General features: G+C 38.2%; 2 protein-coding genes across 4 annotated transcripts in view; both read right to left on the reverse strand.

The window, feature by feature from the left end:
- Positions 1 to 492: 492 nt before the first annotated feature.
- On the reverse strand, positions 493 to 1,922 carry LOC107136710 (tyrosine-protein phosphatase non-receptor type 1-like). The gene has a single exon (XM_048812473.1). The coding sequence runs from the start codon at positions 1,801 to 1,803 to the stop codon at positions 508 to 510; it is 1,296 nt and encodes a 431-aa protein (XP_048668430.1). The 5' UTR covers positions 1,804 to 1,922; the 3' UTR covers positions 493 to 507.
- Positions 1,923 to 6,665: 4,743 nt separating this feature from the next.
- Mettl8 (methyltransferase 8, methylcytidine) overlaps positions 6,666 to 16,357 on the reverse strand; it is a 90,883-nt gene continuing 81,191 nt past the window's right edge. For 2 of the 3 annotated variants that reach the window (XR_007350989.1, XR_007350988.1), the window contains 3 exons: positions 15,256 to 15,395; positions 14,841 to 15,094; positions 10,851 to 10,958 (listed from right to left, as the gene is read on the reverse strand). Coding sequence is in view for 1 of the 3 variants with exons in the window: in XM_015479310.2 (XP_015334796.1) it covers positions 9,710 to 9,900; positions 10,647 to 10,712; positions 10,852 to 10,958; positions 15,256 to 15,395 (504 nt within the window). In the remaining 2 variants the exon portion in view is untranslated. Of the gene's footprint in view, positions 9,901 to 10,646; positions 10,713 to 10,850; positions 10,959 to 14,840; positions 15,095 to 15,255; positions 15,396 to 16,357 lie in introns of those variants that run through there. The other variant, XM_015479310.2, reaches the window with a different exon arrangement.

Genomic DNA, 16,357 nt, shown 5'->3' on the forward strand with positions numbered 1-16,357 from the left:
CCATACCTGAATGTGCTTCAGAGGAATGAATGGCCAACCCTGGATTCCCTGTCTCTCTACTGATACAATGTTTCTTCAAGTGGACCTTGTCTATGCCAAGAGCTCTGACTTTTACCTTTTTTTTTTCTTTCTTGTTTCAAGCACATGGTATTTAATGGGGGACAGAGAAGCACTTACAATTTTAATACACCCAGGGAAAGCAGTGACCCAGAACAAGGTTCTACCAGGTAACAGGGGAGAAGACCCAGGACAAAGTAATCTCCCATTGAGAGTCTTATTAAATACCAAGTGTTCATCATATATTACAACAGCGCTCCACCTCCTCACGTGACCCACAGTCACTACATACGACTGCTCACAACCGTCCTCCTTGCCAGAACAGGTTGACACAGCAGGCTCAGGGCATAGTCTTGCATTCCCAATACTTCCTACGATGGCAGCCTGCTAGTTGGACGGGCTCTGAGAGCCGAGCGGACAGTGGGCGGAGGTGGGTGGAGGAGGGTTAGGTTAGGTGCTTCTATCGTACAGAAAACTGTACCAGAGATATGCACCCAAAGTGACGACTGAGGCCACGCACATTTTGACCAGGAAGAGCTTCCAGCTGGTCAGCTCGAGTGCTGGCTCCTCTTTCTTCTTCCTGGACTGCTGCTTCTTAGCAGAGAGGGCCACCTGCCAGCGCAGGCTTCTGCCACGCTTCCGACTTCTAAATTCAGTGACTTGACTCATGCTGTCCATGCTGTGGGGGTGCCTCAAGGGTGTCTTAGTTTCCTCACTGATAGGGCCATCTTCATTCGCCTCAGCCCCATCCTTCACCCGCTGATGTTTTGAGAACTCCTTTCGTTTCTCATTGTGTGGCTCCAGGATTTCCCTGGGCCTCTGGAAAGGTGGGGGCACATGCCCGGGTAGGGGCTCCAGGTCCTCGTGGGACAGCTCCTTCCACTGTTCCTGCACTGAAGAGTCTCCCATGATGAACTTGGCACCGTCGATCATGACCAGGTAGGAGAAGCGCAGCTGTTCAGCTGTCTGGATCAGTCCCATCCGGAACTTCCTCATTTCCAGCAGCATTTTCTTGATATCCACGGAAGAAGGGTCTTTCCTTTTTTCCATCAGTAAGAGGCAGGTGTCAGCCAGGCAGAAGGTCCCCGACCTTCCAATGCCAGCACTGCAGTGCACCACTATGGGGCCATGCTCTGGACTAAGTGACCCTGACTCGCGAACTTTGAAAAGAAAGTTCAGGAACGAGGCTGGTGATTCAGGGACTCCAAAGTCAGGCCACGTGGTATAGTGGAAATGTAAGATCTCTCGAGTTTCTTGATTCGCAAGGTTCTCTAGCTCCAACTGTCGCACTGTATAGTATGACTTGATGTCTTCAGAGATCAATGTTAATTTCAAATTTGTGTCCTCAAAGATCATCTCTGTTTTTTCTTTTGGTGGCCAATACTGGGCACATTTTAATAAGCCTCTCTCCATCAATCGGTTCAGCATGACCACGGCCCTGCTTTTCTGCTCCCACACCATCTCCCAGAAGTGCCCACACGTATTAGGTAAAGGGCCCTGGGTGAGAATGTAACTCCTCTCGGCTTCTTCCATTTTTATCAAACTAGCATTGATATAGTCGTTATCCTCCTGCTGTAGCTTAATCCGACTGTGGTCAAAGGGACTGACATCTCGGTACCTGTTTCGGTTTCTGTTCTTAGGAAGGTTTGCCACTCTACAGGGGAAGTCACTGGCTTCACGTTCGATGTCCTGGTAAATGTCCTCCCAGCTCCCGGCCTTTTCGATCTGCTCAAACTCTTTCTCCATCTCCACAACTGGCCAGGGAGGCTCCTGCTCCGCCCACTGCCTGGCATCAGCTGCTCTAAGGTGCCTCGCGCGTTTTGCCCGAAGCCCGCCAACGCCACCGCCACCGCCACCCTAGCCGCAGCTGCTACTTACCTTTTTGAATATGGTATTTCATTTGTCATATTACTGTACATTATAGATTAAGCCCTTCAAAACGACAATACTCACACCTGACAGTATCTCTGATTTGTCAGTGTTTCTATATCCAACTCATCATTCAACTTTCCTAGACCAAACATTTTTTTTTTAATGTTAAAAAAGCATTAATGTAGGGCTGGGGTTGTGGCTCAGTGGTAGAGCGCTCATCTAGCGTGTGCAAGGCCCTGGGTTCAAGCCTCAGCACCACATAAAAATAGATGAATGAAGTAAAGATATTGTGTCCAACTACAACTAAAAAATAAACATTTTTAAAAAAGCATTATTGTATAAAAGTATAGGCTCTAGTCTGTCTCTTTGGAAAGTTACTGACCTTGTAACAAACTATGAGTAAATTCCCTAAAGTAGGATGAACCAAGAGTAATTTATATTCATATGTAAGCATAATTATAGTATACAGTTGCATAACTAGAATAAAGCAATTGTAAATATACCAGGAAGAAGGAAGTACATAAAACTTTAAAAACTTACATGAGGGGGCTCGGGATGTAGCTCAGTATAGAGTATTTACCTAGCATGCTCAAGGCCCTGGGTTTCATCCCCAGCATGACTTCCCCTCCAAGAAAAAGATCTCCCTTCAACCCTATGTGAAGTACAAAAATGTTGAACCATGTAAGAGCCAAGGCTTCATTACCTCCACAACCTTGGAGACCTAGAAATGTGAGGTAGCCTTAGCCAAATGGCTTCAGTATTACAGTGCCTCCTATTATAACACGCTAGGCAATTGGCAATGAAATTGGAGTAGAGGTAAACCCTGCAGGTGTTATGCAGCATGTCACATAGTAAGTGAAAAGCAGCAAAGAGGTAGTTCTTTATTCTTGAGAATTTTCTTGTACACATGATCAATGTCTGTGTGTACTTGGAAGAGAAACAATGCTACTAAAATGTCTTTTTCATGTCATGTACATGTCACAGTGAAACCTACTATTCTATATATTATTATGCACTAATAAAAAAAAATAAAACCAAAATGTTTTGTAAAAACGTCTAAGTTATGGCCTTGGGATGTAGCTTAGTGGTGGAGTGCTTGTCTAGCATGCAGAAGGCATTGGGTTAGACCTCTAGCATGGCAAACAAACAAAAAACAAAGCTATACTCCATAAATATGCACTATTACTATATTACTGTGTCAATTAGAAATAAATACATGTAAACAGACATTATTTTTTTTAAAAAGTCAAATGTAATAAAAAGCTTTGAGGAATGGGGGGAAAAATCTATGTTTGGAAAACATCAGCTTGCTTACCCAGGAAATCAACAGAACATAATTTTCATTTCAGCACAGGGCTGCTGGGCACCCAGCTCCCTTCTCTCTGGATAGCAAACAAATCCCTAAGTTGCTGCTGAGCCATACTTGAAAGGCCAGTCAGGAAATGAGCAGCACTCCCGAATGGGAAAGCCTGGATCAATGTTTTTTTCTAAAGTAAATAAAAGATCTGCAAAAGTATTTCCTTGCACTATTTGGCAAGAGAAAGAAGCACCTGGAGAGTGAGTTAGGAAGGCAAAGCACATAAGAAATGGAGTAAAACAAGGATGGTTATAATGAAGCTTTGTCTCACTAATCTCCAGAGCCCAAGTGTTCTAATAGGAAACAAAGCTGCAAATGAAGAGACACTCACAGACTGGTTGATTACGGATATATTCATGGAAAGGATGAGTAGATAAATACTTTTCTGGATCCTGAATTTTATCTTTCATTTGGATTCTTTCGAAAGAAATAACTTTAAAAACATCTTCTGGAAAGTCAAAATGGAATATATGTGTTAAAATAAATGAGGGCTGTGAGGAAGAAATACTAGCAATGAGAAAAAGCAATTATCCTTGGAGGCAGAAATTTCCTTCTTGCTTCAGTGCAGCATGTGATGCTGGCAATTTTAGCCATTTTCTTTCAGGTGATTTTCAGTTCCAAATACTGCTTGGGGGGCCACTATCTCGGCTGAATCTGAGGGAGCTGGGCACAAGCCTTAGAAGAAAGACAGGTTACTCTTGGGAGGCAGGAATTGAGAGAAATGAGGCAGTAATTGCACGATGTTGCTTGTGCTAAGCACATAGCATTAAAAAAATAATAAAAAAATAAAAAACTCACTAATGTAATTGACTCAACAGTGGCTCATCGCTATTTTTTTTTTTTTAGTTATAGATGGACATAATATTTATTTTTATGTGCCACTGAGGATAGAACCCAGTGCCTCACATGTACTGGGCTCTACTCTAAGCCACAACCCCGGCCCCACAATGGCTCATCGCTAATTTTAGGAAGTCATATAGTGTTAGTGCTTTTTCCCAATGAAAGGTGACTGCCCTTCCCCAATATTTTTGGGGAAAACAACAGATGATATATAATGATTAACTTAGGAAAAATTAATTTCTGCAATGAATTAGAAAGAGTCACAAAAAGGAGCAATGGATGGAAAACACGGCCAGAGAAGGTTGAGGTGGGAGGTTCAACTGAGCTCATTAGTTCAGGACTAGCCTGGGCAACCACACAGAGGGACCCTGTCTTAACAACAACAACAAAAAAAAAAAAAAAAGAGGAAAGGAAAGGAAAGATTGCCAAAGAACTTTTCTAAACATAACAAAATTCCTACCTTCCTTAACCAAACCTCAATAACCCAAGTAGGAGTGATGATGCTTGGAGCTTTTTAGGAAGCAATCAATGGCTTATTTTATTTGGCAGGTAACATCTGATAGAAAATCATTCTTTTTTTCCTGGGGTTCCAGGCTCAACTTAGTGCCTACCTGCTGGAAAAAATCAAAGTTAAAGACATAGATCACTGGGATGCCAAAGACACAGCTACCTGGACACTATTTGTGACTGCTTGAAGTCAATGTGCTCCTAAAGTATTGATTTTTCCCCCCTCTTTATGAAATGTTAACATGTATTTATTCATTCACCTGCCTCTGGCTGTTCCTTACTAAAGGTTAAGTGGTTGTGAAACCACAGGCACTGGAGAATCAAAGGCTGTTGTTTTAAGCTCTTAGCCAAGTAGTTGTGCCTTGTAGGTTGCCTTTCATGAGCTCTAGCGGCAGCTGAGGGTGGGTTGTCTTTGACCATCTGGAGTTTTTAATGTGTTCCATCCATCTCATGCCAACCCAATTTGCTAAGTTAGGATCACTGTGCTCTGAGACCTTTTGAGATCATGATGCTCAAGGGAGCTGTGTTCTGTGGCCTCCTGGGCCCCTCCTGCAGGTGCACTTGCTTTTTCGATTTGATGCTATTTTTCTTACTCTCTGTAGGAATTCACCACAGAACTATTATTACTTGCTTGTTACTGCATGTTGCTGATTCATACTCATAGGAAAAATTAATTTTGTCTTCAACACCTCTTCCCTGTCATTTAAGGCATATGTTAATGAAAGACAGATTTTGGCATCTACTCTCCTCTATAGCTCTGAGACCACAATACGGATTCATTATAAATGAAGATACAACTGTTATTTTACTTCTATTTATATTTATAACTACACCAAAGCCATCTTGCAGGTACCTTTGTGCCTCTCAAATCCCAGACCATATTCCAAGAAATGCTCAACATTTCATGCTTGAATTGGCATTAATGTGGCATTAATGTACATACAAGGTTTTAAATAAAGATGTTTTTACTCATGTTTTATTATTGACACTTCCTGATTTCACATATTTTAGATTACAATAGAGCTGAATCTCTTTGAAGACATTTTAATGGCTTTTCCTCCCTTATAGCACAGAATGGTTTTTTCCTTTAAGTGAGGAACAGGCAAGTGAGGAGTGCTCTGCTAGGAGGGATGCCAAACACAAGGCTGAAGCCTGAAGGGGGTGGGGCAAGAGCAGAAATGAGCCCAAGCTGAATGCTGAAAAGAACTGATTGAAAGCTTTTTGCTTTGTCATTCCTCTCTGTTCCTTTCTTTTCCAATTTTAACTGTGGACAAGGGCAGCCTACTTATTTCCTAGAATGACTGGATCTAGAATGAGCTATAACCTTGAAGACAGTCTGATCCAAACTCCTGCCCATTGCTACATAGCTCGTCACTTGATTCAGGAGCCCTCTCTTCTCCAGTACCTTTTCCAGCAGCACTTGTGCCCATCAATTAAAAGTGCACGATGAAGGGGAGGTTTTAGAATCAGATAGTTCTGAGTCCACATTCTGGCTCTGACACTTAGGTAATCTGATTTCCTCAGCAAGTTACCTAACACCTCAAAGCCCCAGTCTCATCTGTTAAATGGCTATAATAAAAGCTAATTCATAGGAGCTTGAGGATTAAAGGAAGGACCGTGTACAGTGTATACAAAATTTAGCACTCACAGCTAAATGGAAAGTAGGTAAGTGGTTCAATAGGAACTAGGACCCATGCTTTCTGACTCCCAGGCAATACTTTTTTCCACAGCATGATACTGTTTCTCTCACACAATGTCTCATAAAACCTTTGAAAAAGTATCTGTTGAGTACTGTGTGTGCTGCCTTGTAGATTGTAAATGCTGTTATTACTAACAATACCTCACATATATATATTCAGTGCTCTAGAATTTAAAGTGTGCTTTCACAAGTGGGAAAATACCCACAACAACGTAGTCTACTGGTGACTAATAGAAGGGGGAAGGAGGAACAGAGGCTTTGAAAGAAGTTGATTAGTGATGCAAATATGAAGTCATCTGCACTTGTGAGGAGCATAATAAACATTAGAACCAATTAAAAGTAACAATGTGTGATATATTCAGGCTTCAGAACTTTGATGAGATGGAAAAACAACCAGGATACTACATATGGAGTTTTGGGGCAAGAATTCAACTTACCTGAATCTAGATGGTTCAGATGGCTTTAAGTTTGGCCTGCAGGAGGGCAGCTATTTGCATATGGGGAAATTTTTACATACAAACTAGAATACTGCAATGATTTAGAATTACATAATGGTAGAAACCCGGATGTGTTCACAATTTGGAGACAAAGCATATGGAACTGAAACAAGCAAAGCAAATAAGTTCTCAGAAGTCAATGTTAACTGGGTGTTTCAATGTAGACAAATGTGACATTCTGAATAGCAAAACTTGCAATAATAGAAACTGTTATCTTGACTTTCTCACAACCTTCTAAAGTAGTTCTTCATGTGAGAATTTTTACATTTGGACAATGCTCAAAAGTGAATTTTTAGAAATAGAGAGAAACGGAGGGTACATTTTAAATATATTTTATTGTTGCTGTGGTATTAGAGGATAAATACACCTTTTTCTGTTAAAAAGAATATGGTATTCCCTCAGAAGATGAATTTTTAGATCTCAGACTATGCATAAACCAATTGGTCCCCGCTTTATGGAGGTGAGGGGAAAATTAGAATTTCAAGTAGTTATCAAATATTTTAAGCTAATACCCAAGCAGATACATTTTTAACACTTTATGAATTTTCCATATGTATAAGCAAAATTCCAAACAGGCCTTGCCCTTTTCTTTTTCTGCCCAAATCTGAATTTTTGCCTGTCAGCAAACCCTGAGGAGGAGGTTGATGCAGGTAAGTTAGAAAAGAAAAAGACTAAGTGGACAAGCAGAAGACACCGGGAAAGGCCTGCTGTGCGGCCATGTGGAATAGGAGGTCTATGCTGGACAAAGCCCAAGACAGCCTGGTTTGTGTCTCACAGTCCAAATTTGGTTGATGTATTTTTGAAGCTTCTAAAGGTTAACTCACATGCTGTAATACATTATAGAAAGACACGAAGCTGAATTTTACTGTGCCAGTCAAGAGCCTGGCTTGAATCTGCTATTTAGAACTGAGAGAGACAGTACAATTTACATGTGTGAGAATGTGAGAATAATTTTACCTTCTGTTGTTTTTAAAACCACCTTGGGCCATGATTTTTAAATGGAGACAAGAGAAGATCTGCTGGGGTTCCCATAGCAACATTAACTTATCTAAACTGCCCTTGTTGTATGTAATACTTTCCTGACTAGTTTGGCTTTTAAATGTACACTTTAATTATGAAATATACGAGTTAAGAGTCTCAGGCAAATTTTTACTCTTACATTTACTGATGTATGCACATTTAAACAGAAATTGATAACTATACTTCTAAGGACTTCCCACCAAGGCAAGTTTATGCAAAAACTTTTCTGTGGTCTTCTTTGCTACTGATTTCTGACTCACTCCATTCCACTGTATAGACAACTCTTCAACAAATCTCTCTAACACTTTTATAAAACACTATAGCAAGTATGAAACAGAAATCAACTTCAGATGGCTCCAGTTGAAACTAGAAGTCAACACACTGATATTCTAGACTGTTTCCGAACTGACTCGTTCTTGCCCATCTTCTCTCTACTATTCCCCATCATTAACATTTCACACCAAAAGACTTGTCTTATTCTGAGGACAGAAAGTCCAAGGACTAGCCTGAAGCCCACCTCCTCCCAGAAGCCTGATTCTTTTTAAAACTATGACAAGTGTTACCACTACTAGGTGATATGTTGATGGTGACCGACCAACATCCATCCTCCTCTTTTTGATAACAGGGTTTTGATTTTCCTTTGAGGAAGTTTCTTCCACTCATACATTCTGGTGGTAAATCAATTAAGCTGCCCTGCCTCAGTTCAATAAGAGATGAACCCATGACCTAAGCTGGACCGATTCTATTCCTCTAGAAAACTGTATTTCAAATAATTTGAAAAGGAAAAACAGATGGAACTTAATTATTCCAATGATGGCCCTTTCAAGAAATTGCCCATTTCTTCCAGATGCTGGGACTCACAATCAAAGTTCACTAGCTAATGAGTTCTCCATGTGAGTATTTGTTCATATATTATCTTATATCATGATTTAGAGGTTTAGGATATGCACATTTTGCTTTGCCACCTAGATTCTACTTATACTCCCTGAAGACAGCGCTGGATCTTTATCGATTATATTATTTTACATAATCCAGCACAACATAAAGTACTCAGTGAATATTATGTAATGAAAGACCAATCTTAGAAACTCCATTTTTACAAAGTGAAGTTTGTAAACCAACATGTGTCCTTTGAGGCAGTGGAGTAAATAAATCTTTAATTGCTATAGGAATTTTCTTGGTTATGACAGTTGTCCTAAAGAGAGTCTACAACAACTTGTACATCTAAGAATAGCCTAAAAGTAATGTTAGCTTGGCCATACTTTCCCAATTTTAGAAAAGAAAGAGAAACTAAAATTGCACTTCAGACATAATAGTTTTTGAATCAAAAAACAAAAATACCAAACCAAACCAAACATACAAACAAAGAAAGCTTAGGGGGAAAAATAATAATATATCTTGATCTTGGGCTTGTAGCTTTCCCTAGAAACATGACATACTGCCTATCTGCCACGAGATGACAACGGAGGAGGGCTTGACTGGGAAAAATGCTTTACTAAGCCTATATATATAAATATAGAAGATGATTTTTCTGCTTCTTAAAAAATGGCAGGTTATGGTTTCTCAAAATCATCTGATTTATTTTAGTAATTTAATTGAATGTTTTTAAAACTCAGGGAAAAGCAAAATTGTTAGATGTAATAAACCCAAACAAGCTTGGGTATCAAGTTTTGAAAACACAGAAAGTGGTACACTCTTCCAAATTACTCAAATGTGCTTCAAATGCACGAAGAGCTCACCCATGATAAGACAGAAGGAAATAAATTCTCTTCTTCTTATTGTTTTTTGAGAAATGAAAGATTTGCAGGAGCCTTTGGATAGTGTAGTCTTCTGGCTTTGTACTTCATCATGGTACATAGTTCAGTAGTGAGAAAAGAATGAAAATATCAATTTGGAGTTATTCTGACTTGGGTGCAATGGTTTTTGGAATTTTCCTTGAACCCACACTCGGTGCATTTTCACTTGTTTTTTCCTATTAACTTGTAAGCGACGATCAACCAGATTTTGCTTTTCATCTAGCCCAGCCTTGCAGAACAAACGGTGGACTTCCCCTGTGAGACAAAAATGGCAAAGACAGGACATATGACTAAGGAGGAGGTAATGAACAATGGAATATTAGTGGAATGTTTGACATTCAAATTTCATTTATACCAAGAAACACTGTCCAATACAACTAGGTGAAGGAATCTGTGAAACCAAACAGGGTTTCTTCTACCTTAGAAAAATATACCAAGCATAAACAGACTAACAAGCAGGCACAAATGGATACACAAAACTATTGGTTGCTGCTTTCAATATTTGAGAAGTGCCACCTTTCTGAGCTTTTTTGTTGGTTTACAGAGACCCTAAATGATACGTTTTAAGAGTACTTACATAAGTTTGGGGAAGTCTTTGAATGCAGGATTCATTTGGTACTGTCAGAAATGCTTTTTTAAAATGAGAAATTGACTAGAGGTAAGTAATTTTCTATAGACTTATAAAATTCCCTCTTTTGGCTGTGGAATATTATCAATTTTTCATATCCAGGCTAACAATATCTCCAAAATTACATATTGCACCTTTACTTGAGTTGAGAGTATAGCAGGTAATTCTTTAAAGTAGTTTTAACTGGAAGAAGATTAAAAGGCAAAAAGGCCATTTTCAAGTTTTTATGTAGATTACAAGCACCAAACTATGAAGCTATCCAATATTTAATCATGACTAAAGCCTCAAATTTATAGCTTTTGAGTTTCTCCATGCAAATAATACCCAAAAAGAGTTTTTCAAGATAATTATTTCCTCTTGTAGGTTAGCATACCTTTTGTAAAGAAATATGCTCTGGTACCATCTCCTCGAACATAAAAATTTTCAGATAAACAATGCCCTAAAAAAAAAAAAAAGAAAGAAAAGAAACACTTGGCATTTCTTAAAAAACAAAAACCCCAAACAACCTGACATGAAATAGATAAACAGAACATTCTTTAAAACACATAAAAATAACCCCAAACTGAATATATCATTACCCTTTTTAAAACGAAGCTGGGTATTATCGTATCTCCCATAGTCCCGAAATAACAGCATTCCCCCAGGCTTCAGTAACTTCGACAGCCGGTTGACAACACCTTGCATCCTTTGAAAACAAAGCAAGATACCCTGTTTGTGGAAATCTTCTGCCAGATTTAACCTTCTTAAAAACAAAGTCAGAGAAGCTCAATAATGCTAAAGAAATTTAAATCATCAGTGTAAAGGCAACAAAAACAAACATATTGTGTAAAGAAGGAATTAAAAAAAAAAAAAAGAGCCAGGTGTGGTGACACATGCCTAGGGCATCAGGAGGCTGAGGCAGGAGGACTCCCAAGGCACTAAGTAACTCAGTGATACCCTGTCTCTAAATGAAATATAAAATAGGATTGGGGATGTGTGCTCAGTGGTTGAGTGTCCCTGAGTTCAATCCCTGGTACCCTTCGCCTCCCCCAAAAAAGCCATTGACTTGCTAAATGACCAGATTCAAAAGCCCTACAGTTTCAAGAAATCACCCAAATGATCCTTCATACAGTTTGATATATGATGCCGAAAGCTGAACTGCAAAACCACTAGATGTCTCTTAATATATAAGCAAAGCAAGGTTGTTCTGAGGGAGACAAAAAGTGAAGATACTTCATTTTCCTTGCAAAATAAAAACTACGACAGTCATTCCAAATTGTACATTATCCAAACAGGGATTATCTTTCCCCAAAATTAGTACATTCTTTTGATTAATTTTTTTGTTCACAGGTACTCTCATTCACTTCATGAAGGAGGGGTAATTTTTCTCTTCTTCTATCCTATCTATGTGGGCATTAAATTCTACATCCTCTCTCTTGTGCTTTTTCTTTTTTTAATGACATCTTTGTTGTTTTCTCTATTTTTTCCCCCATTGGAACTCCCTTAGTACAGACCCCTCACTTCCTAACATGCTTTTTATTCTCCCATCAATTCTTTCTGCACATTATCAGTGAATTATTCTGCTTAAAATGGTGGTTTTGACCATCAATCTCCTTGTTTACAAATTTTTGTAATTTTTAACCCATAGGGCAAATTTTTATTTCTTAGCAGAGTTCTTAAGATCTCTTACTAATGACCCCAATGAATCCCTCCAACATCCTTTCTACTATTCCCAATCTGAAGCCCCTCCTCTAGCCACACTGTTACATGCTTGGTTCTGAGCACCTATTCCTTATTGAAACTATTGCTTATATGGTTTTCTCTCAAAAAAAAAAAAAAAATCTCTTCTCCTTAATCCCTGCCTATTTAAATTTTATTCACACCTCAATTCCTACCTCAATACTGGAAAGCCTTATGCTTTCTTCCTTTTATTCTACTCCTATGACTTGCAGTCAAATATGACTCCTTATAATTGCTTAACTTTGTGTTTGGGGTTACTTGTTCATTGTGCATGTGTTGTTATGCGCCAGGGATGGCAGATTCAGATCTCATGTCAATATTGAGTGAGTGGCATTAGTTGCCTATGGAGTTCTGTTCAGGACTCACAGAGCCCACTGGGAATGACAATCAAAGTACAAAACTGATTATCAATGTCTGCCATGGGCAGAGAATGGTAAATGGAAGCCTGTGTTGTCCTTGTCGTCTCTGCTTTATCCAAGCTACTTAAAGCTGCTGAGGTTTTCTACTTTGAAAACGAGGAGTTTAGATTTGTTAATATGTAAATTACTTCCAATTACTTTAATATGTAAATTAAAACACTGTTCAGTGGAAAAGAGGGGTGTAAGCCATATTATATCATGTTATGAAGGAAGTAGATGATGAGAAAATGAAAGCTACTATGAAAACAAGAAAAATATGACAGAGATTGTAGATTAGGTGAAAAGTCCTTTTAAAAAATGGGAACGTAAGTACACGAAATGGAAAAAGAAATATATTTTTTCCTTGTTTATTATAAATCATTTTCATATTGTGCTTATATCCTTGGGCTTTGTCAATGAAAGAAAACCATACCTAACCCTTAAAATATTCACTTTCAGGATAAATGTTTTATGTATTATGTATATAGCAAAAGTTCTGTAATTGTTAGTAAAACAAAGATGAAACTAAAATGCAAAAAAATAAAAACCATGGACTTCAAAATACACAGCCAGCTCCGTCTGCACATTCTTTCCTCCAACTATCCTCTAATGTCTGGGCTTGTGGATAAAGGTAAGGAGCAGGGCGCTGTTCTTCTTGAGCATCCTGGTTTTGGGTCAGACTGCAGTTCCAGAGCTGCTTCCTGAGAACCGCAGATGGGACCAGGCTGGAGAAGAGGTGAACAAGACAAAAATGGGACAAAGCCCCTTTTCTTTCCTTTTCCTGCTTGGGCTGACTCTGCTATCTTCTCCTCTGCTGGAGGGAGATGATAAGAGGGAAGGATGGGACAGGACAAGGAAAAGAAGAGATTTAAAACATGAGTATTTGTAGACTATCTACTCTATGCTTGGATCTACAGGAAGTATCTTATACTTTCATTTCAATAACCAGGACAACTAGCTTTTTTTCCCCCCTGTAGCATCCTACATTTTTTTTTTTTTCATTTCAGCTGGAACCTCCAGACTCAGGGTCTAGCTGAACTGCTGGCTATTTATTTGTGTCTGGATTTTCCAAGCTGCCAAGCTACTCTTCTAGAACTTTCCTAGGGGCAAATCCATGATTATGATCCTAAATGATTCTAAAGATACTGCCTTGCCTTTTCACTTACCATTGACCCCCTTTTAATAAATTTACTTTGATTTGATTTGATTTATTTTGAGACACAGTCTTACTATGTTGCCAAGGCTATTCTTGAATTCCTGGATCAAGTATTTCTTCCACCTCAGCCTCCGACATAACTGGGACTACAGGTATGTGCCATCACACTCAGCTCATCCACTTAATTTTTAGATCATTTCCATGTAGGTTAGAAAGTGTTACTGACATGATATATCTGAATTTATTTTTTTAAAAAAACAAAATGAAATACTGTACTATAAAAACAATCATTCCTAAGACATCTACTTCCCCTTTTCTTTAACATTCAATTCAAATAATGAGAAAATACATGATCTAAACTAATTTCAAATAGTTTTTATGTAGTCTTATTTTGAATTTATACATTTCCTGTTATGGGTACCAAATAGGAAATATTATTTTTTACCCACCTACACCATCCTTTTAACTATTCATATAAAGAAACAAAAAACATAGATGACATTTTCTACTAGTTCCTGAACAATGCCAATAGATTAACAGATTAGCAGAAATGAAATAGGGTATAGAAACTGAGGAAAAGTTAGCTTCATGGAACCAGGTACATATATCAGGTAGAATCTTCTTTCAGATTTATTTGGAAATCTAATTCTTATTCCAAAATAATCAAAGTGCTTATCTCTGGGAAGTAAAACAACTTTAAAGCATCCTAGTGATCTCATAATTGCAAAGAAAGAAGCACGCAGTAACTCAGATTCTTTGGGAGAGGGTCACAGTCGTCAAACATAAAGTGCTTGATCTGGTGATCTGGGCCTGTATCTCTTACCAGGATACTGCAAAAAAAACAGTTTTAAGAAACCTTATAAAAGAACAAGTCCTGCCACCTGTCACACATATGCTTTAATACACAGAAGGTGGCACAATTTTAAAAGAGGTGATCATTATAATTGGTAGTAATATTCTCTTTATGTTTCCAGAGAAAAGCTGCATTTACAGCTTTAAAATATTGTGCAAACATAAAAATCTCAGTCATAAATATTTAGGGGGCTGGGGATATAGCTCAGTGGTAGAGTGCTTGCCCAGCATGCACAAGGCCCTGGGTTCGATCCCTAGCACTGTGGAAAAAACAAACAAAAACAAAACAACTTTATCTATATTTATATATGCAGATATAGTTGAATAATGGCACTGGGCCCACCTTAAATCATAAAGGTCTACGGATAATCCAACAAATTGCTATGACCTCTAATTTCTTAGTGGGCTTCTTTAACAAAAGTTCAAAAGCCCATCAACAGACCTGTGTTAAGCCAAACAGATCCACAGCCCACCTCTTCACGAACATTTAGGGAGATGCTAAATCAAAGATGTTTGTTTCTGATCACCAAGTACAATTTCCCTCTTGGGAGTCTATTAGGCTGTTCTGAATTTGTAATTTCCTTGAAGCACTGTCACTTTTAATAGGTATGTGTCTTGCCAGAATATGTTCACTTCATTCTGACAGTGACAGAAAGCTCGCTAATGAAGTAGTTTGACCAGTTTCTTTCTTAAAGTCTGAAAAAAGAAAAAACTGCATTTAAAAGGCTGAATATTATACATAATGTAGTTCACTAAATGATAAACTCAAGAATTGTCATTTTTGCTTTGATAGTTTCAAAAACCACTAGTGATAAAGAAGCTTTACACATTTGCTTTGCCCTTTCGTCTTCATTTACCTGTCAGGATGAATAGAAGAGAGCACAAAGACAAGGAGAATGACATCCAGGATCCCATCTGGAAAAGGGTAGGGTAAGCCATCATTGCACACATCATGAACAAAGGCAGAACACTGGGCTGCTCTGTAGGATGAGTGTGACTGTCATGATAAAGGAATAAAAAGAAAAAAAAAAAAAGAGTTAGCTGATTTTTAAAAAATAAAAAGGTCAAATTTTTACTTTTTCTCCCAAGAGTCTTCTCTCTGTAAATATGAATACACTTTATTGCCAGTTCATTTTCCTATTAGCTTAGTTCAGGCTGACCTAAAAAATTAAGTCTAGTACCTAGATCTAATAACAAATATTTTTCGTAATCCCTCTTTGAATTTAGGAGTAGGGCAGGTCTTATGAGTCAGTAGGCAGTTGTTAGAGGGCTAGCCTGTGTTGTTTAGAGGCACTAAGATGTTCCTCAACTCTCCTACTGCTTTTTCCATATCTCTTTTGGCTTAAAATACAAATATCCTATAGCACATAATCAAAATTAGATAATGGTAATGGTTGCACATTTCTAAATACACTAAAAACCATTGAATTGTATACTTCAAAATGGGATAGTATGTGAACTATATTTCAATAAAGCTATAATTAAAAAAAACTGCATTAGTCACACACACACACACACACACACACACACACACACACAATTTGTCTACAGAAATATCACCAGAAGTAAATACATGAACACATCATGTTGATTCACCCTAGGAAGTGTGATTACTGGTGTATTTATTTCTTTTCCATTAGGCGTTTTTTTTTTTTTTTAAAGATTTTTTTAAAGATGGACACAATATCTTATCTTTATTTTTATGTGTTGCTGAGGATCGAACCCAGTGTCTCACATAACAGCCCCTGTTTTTTATTTTTTTACTATGGAAAATGTTTGCAATGAATAAGAATTACTCTTATTATCAGAAATCTAATTTTTACTTAATTTTCTTTTTTTCTGCAGTACTGAGGATTGAACCCAGGACCTCATGCTTGCTAGGCAAGTGGTGTGCCACCTAGCTACAATATTTAATTTTTTGAGACAAGGTTGCTTAAGCTAGCTTCAAATTTGTGATTC

This window comes from Marmota marmota, unplaced genomic scaffold (genome assembly GCF_001458135.2).
Source record: "Marmota marmota marmota unplaced genomic scaffold, marMar, whole genome shotgun sequence".
Lineage (NCBI taxonomy): Eukaryota > Metazoa > Chordata > Mammalia > Rodentia > Sciuridae > Marmota > Marmota marmota.